The sequence below is a fragment of the Capricornis sumatraensis genome, chromosome 3 (assembly GCF_032405125.1).
Source record: "Capricornis sumatraensis isolate serow.1 chromosome 3, serow.2, whole genome shotgun sequence".
Lineage (NCBI taxonomy): Eukaryota > Metazoa > Chordata > Mammalia > Artiodactyla > Bovidae > Capricornis > Capricornis sumatraensis.
The window spans coordinates 57,999,345-58,011,392 of NC_091071.1; the positions used below are offsets into that span (position 1 = coordinate 57,999,345).

At 36.4% G+C, this 12,048-nt stretch overlaps 1 protein-coding gene across 2 annotated transcripts in view; it reads left to right on the forward strand.

Moving 5' to 3' along the window:
- The window catches only part of NCKAP1 (NCK associated protein 1), a 110,023-nt gene that overhangs the window by 53,331 nt on the left and 44,644 nt on the right, over positions 1-12,048 (forward strand). For both annotated transcript variants that reach the window (XM_068968829.1, XM_068968828.1), the window contains 3 exons: positions 328-460; positions 3,992-4,073; positions 5,693-5,751. In XM_068968829.1, coding sequence (XP_068824930.1) covers positions 328-460; positions 3,992-4,073; positions 5,693-5,751 — 274 coding nt within the window. The remainder of the gene's footprint in view (positions 1-327; positions 461-3,991; positions 4,074-5,692; positions 5,752-12,048) is intronic.

The following is a 12,048-nucleotide window of genomic DNA, read 5'->3' on the forward strand; positions in this document are numbered from 1 at the left end:
GAAATAATAGCATACAGAAAAATCTTGCTTTTTCCTAATACTCTAACCTTCTTTTATTTATGACTTTTTAATGATATATTTATGAGATGTCCTAATTTTATTTTTATTTTGTATATTCCTTTATCAGTTTTTTTATTCTTGCTTTTTTTGCTTTCCATGGTTTCTTTTTGTATATGAGATAATATAAAAAAGAAAGTAGTTGACATTAAATATTTAACAGTGCTTTTTCTCAGGAAAAAATTGATGTAGCAATATCAAAGGCAATTCATATTTTCCTTGATAGTGAGTGAATTTAATTTTTGAAATGTTTTTTCTTGAATAAAAAAGGCACATTGCTGAACTAATATTTTATATGGAAGAGCTTAGAGCACATGTAAGGAAATACGGACCTGTAATGCAGAGATATTATGTGCAGTACCTTTCTGGCTTTGATGCTGTTGTCCTCAATGAGCTTGTGCAGGTAAAACCTCTGATAGCATTCTCTCTTTTGTTTCTTATTTCCCTCCTTTCCAATAATTGATTTGTTTGCTCAGTAAACATTTACAGAAGTAATCTTTTGTCTCATGGTAAAGTCACAATGGTAAATAAGTCATGGTCATATTTTGTCAAGGGTATCATTACCTAGAGCAAAGAAAACATTTAGTTGTATTCCAGTGTGATGGGCATTATGCTTAAGGGTGTATAAAGCTTAAAGTGAACACATGCAGGGAATAATTCTTTATCTTGGTGGGTGGAGGTGTACAGTAACCAAATTATAGAGGATCTTGCAAAAGAGGAGGTTAGTCATAAGTCAGATTTAATATTTAGGAAAATCACCCTGGCTTAGTGTGGATGAGAAATTACTGGGGGCCACATGAAGAGGCAGAGAGCAAAAGACTCTTGAGAATCCCTTGGACAGCAAGAAGATCCAGCCAGTCTATCCTAAAGGAAATCAGTCCTGAATATTCATTGGAAGGACTGTTGCTGAAGCTGAAACTCCAATACTTTGGCCACCTGATGCGAAGAACTGACTCATTGGAAAAGACCCTGATGCTGGGAAAGATTGAAGGCAGGCGGAGAAGGGGACGACAGAGAATGAGATGGTTGGATGGCATCACTGACTCAATGGACATGGGTTTGGGTAGACTCTGGCAGTTGGTGATGGACAGGGAGGCCTGGCGTGCTGTAGTCCATGGGGTCACAAAGAGTCAGAATGACTAACTGAACTGAACTGAATCTAAAACTATTGGTTTTCCCCAGAAATAACCATACTTTGAAATCCTCATTTTCTTTCAAACCTACCTAAAAATGCAAACAAGAAAAAAACTGTTCATGTAATTGTTTACCCTGAGTTATAAACAGCTTAGTTTACTATCCTAGTTTATTTCTTCTTTATCCACTAGATGGAGCTCATATGCTTCCTTTCTACAATGTCTGTAAAAAGAAGGAATAGAAAAGCTGCTTTTATCCAAAGCAAAGTGTTAGTGCTTTGCTGCAGTTGTTTTTTAAAAACTTTTTATTTTATATTGTAGTATAGCCAGTTAACATGTAGTAGTTTCAGGTGAACAGCAATGCAGTTTTTGCTTTTTTAAAAATTGTTATTATATACCAGATAAACCAAAAGCTACTGTGCTATCACAGTCTTAAAAGTAAATTAGAGTCCTGGCTTTGTGGCATTTTGAAGTTTGCTATGACTAACTGGATATTTATTAATAAATTTTACAGATTATGTTAAAGTATTAAAATTTTTAAGCCACCCTGTGTCTTTTGTGTCTTATGTTATTTTAGCAATACTGAGAAAATTTTAGAAAAGGCAGAGAAACCAGAGATCAAATTGCCAACATCCGCTGGATCATGGAAAAAGCAAGAAAGTTCCAGAAAAACATCTATTTCTGCTTTATTGACTATGCCAAAGCCTTTGACTCTGTGGATCACAATAAACTGGAAAATTCTGAAAGAGATGGATTACCAGAGCACCTGACCTGCTTCTTGAGAAACCTATATGCAGGTCAGGAAGCAACAGTTAGAACTGGACATGGAACAACAGACTGGTTCCAAATAGGAAAAGGAGTACGTCAAGTCTGTATATTGTCCCCCTGCTTATTTAACTTCTATGCAGAGTACATCATGAGAAACGCTGGGCTGGAAGAAGCACAAGCTGGAATCAAGATTGCCGGGAGAAATACCAGTAACCTCAGATATGCAGATGACACCACCCTTATGGCAGAAAGTGAAGAGGAACTAAAAAACCTCTGATGAAAGTGAAAGAGGAGAGTGAAAAAGTTGACCTAAAGCTCAATATTCAGAAAATGAATATCATGGCATCTGGTCCCATCACTTCATGGGATAGATGGGGAAACAGTGGGAACAGTGTCAGACTTTATTTTTGGGGGCTCCAAAATCACTGCAGATGGTGACTGCAGCCATGAAATTAAAAGACACTTACTCCTTGGAAGGAAAGTTATGAACAACCTAGATAGCATATTGAAAAGCAGAGACATTACTTTGCCGACTAAGGTCCGTCTAGTCAAGGCTATCTATGGTTTTTCCTGTGGTCATGTATGGATGTCAGAGTTGGACTGTGAAGAAAGTTGAGCACCGAAGAATTGATGCTTTTGAACTGTGGTGTTGGGGAAGACTCTTGAGAGTCCCCTGGACTGCAAGGAGATCCAACCAGTCCATCCAAAAGGAGATCAGTCCAGGGTGTTCATTGGAAGAACTGATGCTAGAGCTGAAACTCCAGTACTTTGGCCACCTCATGAGAAGAGTTGACTCATTGGAAAAGACTCTGATGCTGGGAAGGATTGGGGGCAGGAGGAGAAGGGGACGACAGAGGATGAGATGGCTGGATGGCATCACCAACTCGATGGACATGAGTTTGAGTGAACTGCGGGAGTTGGTGATGGACAGGAAGGCCTGGCGTGCTGTAATCATGGGGTTGCAAAGAGTCAGACACAACTGAGTGACTGAACTGAACTGAGAAAATTAATTTCTTATATTTCTGAAACAGTAGCAGCAGCAATACTGATATTAATATAATAATTGACATTTATCCATAGTATATTAACAACTCTGAGGGTAGGTATAGTGAAGAAAAAAAGACCTTATGTAACTTGATCACTATCGCAGTTCATGAGTACATGAGTAATAACACCTTCAAAAAACACTATTTAAATGTGTTAAATGTCTAAGCTTTTTACCACATGCAAGTACAGTATTTACATGCATAGTTTTTTTAACCATTTGCTAGGATTTAAATTTAGAACTAAGATAACTTGTTAAAATAGTTCATTGTAATATTGGTTAAAATGGAAACTTTTTAATTTTAAAATTGTGGTAAAAATGTATGTAACGTGAAAGTTATCATTTTAACTATTTTTAATTGTACAGTATAGAACTCTTGTGTGCATTTACATGGTTGTACAGGTCTTAATGTTTTGAAAATTATGCTTTTTGTGAGCTAATAAGCATATACTTTTTTAAAAAGTTTATCATTTAGCATCTACTTCAGATATAATTTATTAAATATTCACTTTTTAAGCTATTTTCAGAGGGATTTTTTTGTGCTAATTTTGTGGAGGCAAAATTTATACATGATAAAAATCAATTGTTTTTAGTGTACTGTTTTAATTTGGACAGCTGTATACATTCATGTAACCACTACCAGTCAAGATAAAGAGCATTTCCAACATCTAGAAGTTTTCTTGTGCAACTTTGTAGTTGATTCCCTCTCTACATCCTCAACAACCCCTTGACTGCTCTTTTGTCACTTTTGCCTTAAAAAAATTTTTTTTTTTCATGTGAATGAAATCGTCCTTGTTTTTCATTTGTTTCAGTTAGTATGTTTTTGAGTTCATCCATGTTACTGTGTGTATAAACATTCCATTTTTATTTATTGCTTAAAAACATTCCAACTATGGATATATCAGTTTATCCACCTACTAGTTGATGGACCTGTGAATTTTCTGCCAACTAGATGTTTTTATCATTTTTATCACTTCTTTTTTTTCAGAATCTTTCTGTTTGCCCTGAAGATGAATCAATCATCATGTCCTCTTTTGTTAACACTATGACTTCTCTAAGTGTAAAACAAGGTAATAAGTCTTTTAAATTGAAATGTATTTTCTTGCCATTAGGTTTTCAAATTCTGTTATTGAGGAGAGGACTTAGCAGTTAGTTTTTATAGGATTACTTATCTTACTTAGGAGCATATTTAATCTCTTCTCTTTGTTTGCTCTGAAGCAAAGGTTTCAAAGATGGATGTGTGGTGATATTTATAAGAAATATAGCTTGATATTTCTTCATATTCAGCTGGAGGCAAAATGGTTTTTTGGAGGCAAAATGGTATTTTTGAGGCAAAAAGGTATTTTGTAATTATAAAAAAGAAAAATGAGCACCCTATATCATAATAAAGTTTATATTATGGTCCAGGCATTACCTATGACAGTAATCAATACCATTAATGAAATGATTAATCTGGGCAAGCACTTTATATATATTATCTTATTCAATCTTCATCAATGTTAAAAAGCTGTTAATTACTTTTAGTTGACATGTTTGGAAACTTAAGGCTTAAGGTTAACCTTTCAGTTATTCAACATGGTTTGCCCACACTTTTTAACAGATACTAAGTTCTTGAATAGGAACTTAAGTTCAGATCTGTCAGTCTCAAAAGTTGGGTCATATAATAGACTGCCTTTCCATTAGCTGAATACTCCTCCATTCCAGTAGACTGATATTTTAGTTTTATATTCTTTAAATGAAAAATATCAGAAACCTTGAAAATTTCTGAGTGATAAATTTATTTTAGTTTTATCAATCTTAATATTGATAAACTTATAACTTGATAAATTGATAACTTGATAAACTTATAAATTGATAAGTTAAACATACTTAACTGCTATAAACTTGCCTGATGATATTTGGTTAAAATAAAGTTACTTTGTGGATGCTTTCCAGAGTTTCTGTTCATAGGATTCCTCATGCTCTGTTATAGGTACTTTTGAGCTGACATGTAAGCAAAATGAGAATCACGGGGTTTAGAGAGAAGTCTGTACTTTATACTTCTCTTAGCACAGCTGCCTCATCACCTTTATAGGATATGAGAATTATTTCACTCTTCGCTATCATTTTTTAATTGTGGTAAAATACAGTTTACCACATTACCATTTTTAAGTGTACAGTTCAGTAGAGTTAAGTATATTGACACAGTTGTGCAATAAATATTCAGAACTTTTCATCCCGGGAAATTGAAAACGTAGCTATAAAGTAACAACTCCCCATTTTCCTCTCCACCCAGCCCCTGGATCCACTATTCTACTCTGTTTCTATGAGTTCAGCTATTCTAGATACTTCATATAAGTACAATATTTGTCTTTCTGTCACTACCTTATTTCACTTAGCATTCCCTCAGCATGTCATCCATGACATGACATCCATGTTACAATATTTGGTCCCTTTTTTAGGCTGAATAATATACCATTGTGTGCATATATTATATTTTGTTTATCCACTGTTGATGAACTTTTTGGTTACTTCTGCCTTTTGGCTGTTGTGAATAATGCTGCTATAAACATTGGTGTACACAAGAACATGGGTGTATTCTTTTCTATATATGTCCAGAAGTGGAATTGTCCTAGCCCTTAAATTTTAAAATGTGATTTAGGTTATTAAAATATTAATTAGCTTTGTAATCTTTTTTCTGTTACTGTAGTTGAAGATGGGGAAGTATTTGACTTCAGAGGAATGAGATTAGATTGGTTTCGATTACAGGTAAGAATAACTAATTTTCATCATCATTCTGTTTGTTATTGAATACCTTAGTTAACATGAGAGCATAACTTAATATGAAAAAATATTCCTTGTATACCTATTGAAAAGACTTCTTTTGTATTGTTATAACTAACATAGTCTTTACCTCATGGAAAAAACTTTTTTTAATGGAGATATAATTGACATGTAACATATTAGTTTCAGGTATGCAGCAATGATTTCAGTATATATGTGTATTTTGAAATGATCGACAACAAATCTAGTAAATATTCATCACCATATGTAGTTAAAAATTTTATTTTTTCTTGTGATGAGAATTTTTAAGATTTACTTGCATCAGTTCAGTTCAGTTCAGTTGCTCAGTCGTGTCTGACTCTGCGACCCCATGAATCGCAGCATGCCAAGCCTCCCTGTCCATCACCAACTCCTGGAGTTTACTCAGACTCACGTCCATCGAGTCAGTGATGCCATCCAGCCATCTCATCCTCAGTCGTCCCCTTCTCCTCCTGCCCCCAATCCTTCCCAGCATCAGAGTCTTTTCCAATGAGTCAACTCTTCTCATGAGGTGGCCAAAGAACTGGAGTTTCAGCTTTAGCATCATTCCTTCCAAAGAAATCCCAGGGCTGATCTCGTTCAGAATGCACTGGCTGGATCTCCTTGCAGTCCAAGGGACTCTCAAGAGTCTTCTCCAACACCACAGTTCAAAAGCATCAGTTCTTCGGCGCTCAGCCTTCTTCACAGTCCAACTCTCACATCCATACGTGACCACAGGAAAAACCATAGCCTTGACTAGACAGACCTTAGTCGGCAAAGTAATGTCTCTGCTTTTCAATATGCTATCTAGGTTGGTCATAACTTTTCCTCCAAGGAGTAAGTGTCTTTTAATTTAATGGCTGTAGTCACCATCTGCAGTGATTTTGGAGCCCAAAAAATTTCCCATGAAGTGATGCGACCAGATGCCATGATCTTTGTTTTCTGAATGTTGAGCTTTAAGCCAACTCTCCTTTTCCACTTTCAAATATATAATACAGTGTTGTTAACTATAGTCACCATCCTATATATCACATGAAAGACAGTGAAAGTGTTAGTCACTCAGTCGTGCCCAACTCTTTGCAACTCCATGGACTGCAGTCCAACAAGTTCCTCTGTCTGTGGGATTATCCAGGCAAGAATATTGGAGTGGATAGCCATTGTCTTTTCCAGGGGATTTTCCTGACCCAAGAATTGAACCCCAGTCTCCTGCATTGCAGGTAGTGTCTTTATCGTCTTTATTGTAACAGGGAAGCCCATGTTGTTCAGTTGCTCAGTTGTGTCCGACGCTCTGCTGTTGCATCAAGCCGGGCTTCCCTGTCTTTCACCATCTCCTAAAGCTTGCTCAAACTCATGTGCATTGAATCGGTGATGCCATCCGACCATCCCATCCTCTGTTGTCCCCTTTTCCTCCTGCCTTCAGTCTTTCCCAGCATCAGGATCTTTTCCAGTGTGTCGGCTCTTTGCATCCGGTGGCCAAAGTATTGAAGCTTCAGCATAAGTCCTTCGAATGAATATTCAGGGTTGATTTCCTTTAGCATTGACTGGGTTCAACTTCCTTGCAGTCCAAGGGACTCTCAAGAATCCTCTCCAAAAGCACAAATTGAAAGCATCAATTCTTCAGTGCTCAGCCTTCTTTATGGTCCAACTCATCACATCTGTACATGACTACTGGAAAAACCATAGCTTTGACTAAATAGATTTTTGTTGACAAAGTAATGTCTCTTCTTTTTAATAGGCTGTCTAGCTTTTCTTCCAAGGAGCAAGTATCTTTTAATTTCATGGCTTAAGTCACCATCTGCAGTGATTTTAGAGCTGAAGATAATAAAGTCTCTCACTGCTTCCATTGTTTCCCTATCTATTTGCCATGAAGTGATGGGACTGGTTGCCATGACCTTAGTTTATTGAATGTTGAGTTTTAAGCCAGCTTTTTCATTCTCCTCATTCACGTTCATTAAGATGCTCTTTAATTCATTTTCGCTTTTTGCCCTAAGGGTGGTGTCATCTGCATTTCTGAGGTTATTGATATTTCTCCCCACAATCCTGATTCCAGCTTGTGCTTCATCCAGCCTAGCATTTCACATGATGTAGTCTGCATATAAGTTAAATAAGCAGTGTGACAATGTATAGCCTTGATGTACTCCTTTCTCAATTTGGAACCAGTCTGTTGTTCCATGTCTGGTTCTAACTGTTGCTTTTTAACCTACATACAGGTTCTCAGGAGGCAGGTAAGGTGGTCTGGTATTCCCATCTCTTGAAGAATTTTCCATAGTTTGTTGTGATCCACACAGTTAAAGGCTTTGGCATAGTCAATAAAGCAGAAGTAGATGTTTTCCTGAATTCTCTTGCTTTTTCTGTGATCCAGCAGATGTTGGCACTTTGATCTCTGCCTCCTTCACCTTTTCTAAATCCAGCTTGTACATAGATTTAAGTACTGTTGAAGCCTAGCTTGGAGGATTTTGAGCATGACCTTGCTAGTGTGTGAGATGAGTACAATTGTGCAGTAGTTTGAACATTCTTTGGCATTGCCTTTCTTTGGGGTTGGAATGAAAACTGACCTTTTCCAGTCCTGTGGCCATTGCTGAGTATTCCAAATTTGCTGGCATATTGAGTATAGCACTTTAACAGCATCATCTTTTAGGATTTGAAATAGCTCAGCTGGAATTCCATCAGGTCCACTAGCTTTGTTCATAGTAATGCTCTTCAGGATGCATGTTTTATTTATTTTGTAACTGGAGGTTTGTATCTTATGACTGCTGTACCCATTTCACCTACCCCTGACTCCCTGCCTCTGGGAAACACCAATCTATTGTCTATGTCTGTGAGTTTGGTTTTTTCTTTTGTTCATTTTAGTTTGTTTTTGTCATTTTAGATTCCACATGTAAGTGAGAGATCATATGATATTTGCCTTTCTCTGACTTCTTTCATTAGGCACAGTACCTTCAAGGCCCATCTATAGTGTCACAAATAGCAAGATTTCCTTTCTCTTTTCATGGCTGATTAACATTCCTAGTTATGTGTGTGTGTATCCCACAGTTTTTTATCCATTCATCCATCAGTGGACACTTGGGTTGTTTCCATGTTGTGACTATTGTAAATAATGCTGCAGTGAACAAAGGGATATAGATGTCTTTTTGCATTAATGTTTTCCTTTTCTTCAGATGAATGCCAGATGTGGAATTGCTGGAGCCTGTGGCAGTTCTCTTTATAGTTTTTGAGGAACCTTTGTACTGTTTTCCATAGTGGCTGCACCCATTTCCATTCCCACCATTAATAAACAAGATTTCCTTTTCTCCACATCTTCACCAACTCTCTTTATGTATTAACTTTTTTATAATAGCCATGGTAACAGATGTGAGTTGATAATTAGTAATGTTTTAAGTAACTTCCCTTAAATTGCAGAGCTGATCAGTGGGAGATCAGGGAAGAATACTTGAGATACTACCACCTCCGAATATTAATAGTATATATTATACGTTATTTTCTTCCAGTTAAAAATAAAGTTTAGAAATTAACATTTTCTTGTTCTAAAAAAATCTTATAAACAGTGTGTAAGTCATGCTTGTTAAATGACAGAATTACTGTGCCAAAAGATATGTACACATTAAAAAAATTTGAAAGTCATCGTCACAAAGTTTGAACTGTTTTCAGCCTCTTACTCTTAGTTTGTGGGAGTTCCTAAACCAACATTTATGTTCAAAGAATTTTACAGATTTAAATGCCTTTCAAATTAACCCTTATTGAATACTTCCTGCATTATTAGACTTACTCATTTGAAAAATTCACTTGAGAATTTTACCTTTGTCTATTGTCGTACAGCAATGTATGAAGCTTTAGAATGAGCATTAGGGGTATAGAATTGATATATCCCTTTGTGAGAATGTTTTGTTTTCCCTTAGCTTATAGATAGAACACTCTAATGACATCACTCTCTCTCTTCACATCATCTTCCTTCTTTGTTTATCTTTTTGTCCAAATTTATTCTTTTTATAAAGACACTGTTCGTACTAGATTAGACTCCATTTTAATGATCTAATTTTAACTTATGTCTACAAAGACCTTATTTCCAAATAAAGTTACATTCTGAAATATTAAGGATTATACTTTCAACATATCTTTTTGGGAGAGACAGTTGAACCCATAACATTACTCTTGGTCATGATTAGGACAAACAGTCACTCAACTCCTTTCTGTTGTGTATTAGACTCTCACTTTATAGTGATAATAGGTCAAAACATACCACAGATGAAAGTAATGGGACATAAAACTAAGCGTTAACTAGGAAAAAAGGACAAAAATGCAAGGTAGAGGGCAATGTCCAGAACCTAGGATGTTTGCATAGATGACTAAGAGCAAGTCAACTGTTAGGGTTTCAAGATCACAGACTAGGCTACAGGATGCGGGAGATTAAATCCTGACAATTTATATAGTTGAGTATAATCCTCATTTGGATAGTTTATACATATGGCTTTGGAGACAAGGCATAAAAGATAGGAAAAATTAAATAGTTTAAAAGCTTAAGTTAAAATGACAGTATGATTATCAGTACACTGACAGAGTATGATTATCAATTAATTACAGTTTTCTTAGGAAGGAGGAAGTTATTTTTCAAGTGGAATTACTAATAATGGCCTTATAGAGAAAATTACCCACACACTGAAAGATGGGTCAAGTTGTAGTAGGAGAATCACTTACACAAGAAAGGGCAAGAAAAGAGCCTTCTTAATATAAAATATTACTACAGGAAGAAAAGTATCTTCACAAAAGATATGAATGATCTGCGTTTGATGAGTGATCTGGTGGAAGGATAGCAGTTACTAGGTGTAAGTATATGGCCAGAGAGAGATGTAGAGCCCTGTATGTATCACTTCTTGAGTAGGGCAGGGCTAGAAGAATAAGCCTTTAAGGGAATGTGATAGTATGCTTTGTTACTGTCACTGGGGTCTTTGGAGTCTTAAAAGAAGAGTTCTCCTTCTCTACATGTATTCTCTGCCATTTTTTCTCTTCCTAAATTAGGGTCTCATTCTGCTGTTTGTTCCATTAGTCACTTAAGCATCTTCAGTCACTCATTCTCTTCTGCCTTCTAATTTACTAGGGTAGTTCATATTTTAGACTTTTATTTAAACCAGTTGTTTTTTTTTTTTTAATGACGTGTGTTTCTTCTTCCACTGTTGTCATGCGTTTCAATGAGTTTTCAATTAAATTGTCTCATTTTGTCACCCATCTTGTTTCATCTGAACTTATTTTCACAGTGGTACTTTAATTCAGAATTTTTAAGATTATTCTCAGTTAGTGGAAGTCTTTATTGAACTCATGGCGACTACTGGTTCCTCTTTGTACTTTACAGCTGATGAAAGGTAAATTATACTTCCGTTAGACTTAGTTTGTGATGAATGTCCACAATACATCTTGCCATTAGTGTATTGCCATCACATTCTTCATTCTCTCCCTTTTTCTGGTAGAAGACACAAACACCAAATTATAGAACTCTGCTTTGTGATGGCCTGCCTTAGTGAATGGTAACTTCATCTGCGTAGTGACCTTTTCCCACTGGAGAGACTGAGATTTGATTTTTATCTTACTTAAAAGGCAATAATTATTTAGTCTCTTACTGTTTCATGGATACTAGCAGAAGACCTGGGGCTCCTGGCTTAGAGACAGAGAACTTAATACTGCACAGGGAGTACCATGAGCATCCAGATGTATACATTATTTTTCCCTTGCTTTCATGTCTTTTGGGGGTAGTGCAGAGAGACCCAGATGAATGCTGTGTATGCATTGGGCATGTCTTAAGCTAAGGAGGACTGAGTTTGAGGAACCCTCTGTTTTATCAACAGTAAACATATTTGCTCTTTGTTCCAGAGGGACACATTACTTTGTTTCTCAAGTTTGGTAGCTGTAAGGCCTGGAGAAATGGCTGAGATAGTGAGTGGTCTGGGCTGTGCTTTCTTGGCATATCCAGCAAGGTGTGTACACACACGTGAGATTCATGAAGGAATGTCTCCCAAAAGCCAGGACCATGGCCATCAACCATAATTTTGTGTTGCCTATCACATCTAGTCATTCCCTGAGTAAACACTTTTGAGCTTTACCACCCTAGACCATCTCATAATCCTGTCTGGATTGTTACCACCACTGCGTCCTAAGAATCTCTGCCTCCTGTTCCCTCTCCACTCCTCTCTGTTTCTACCTCAGCATAGAACAATCTTTCTAAGCAGTAATTATCCATCACACAGACTCTTCGGTGATTTATCAGAAAGTTTAAAT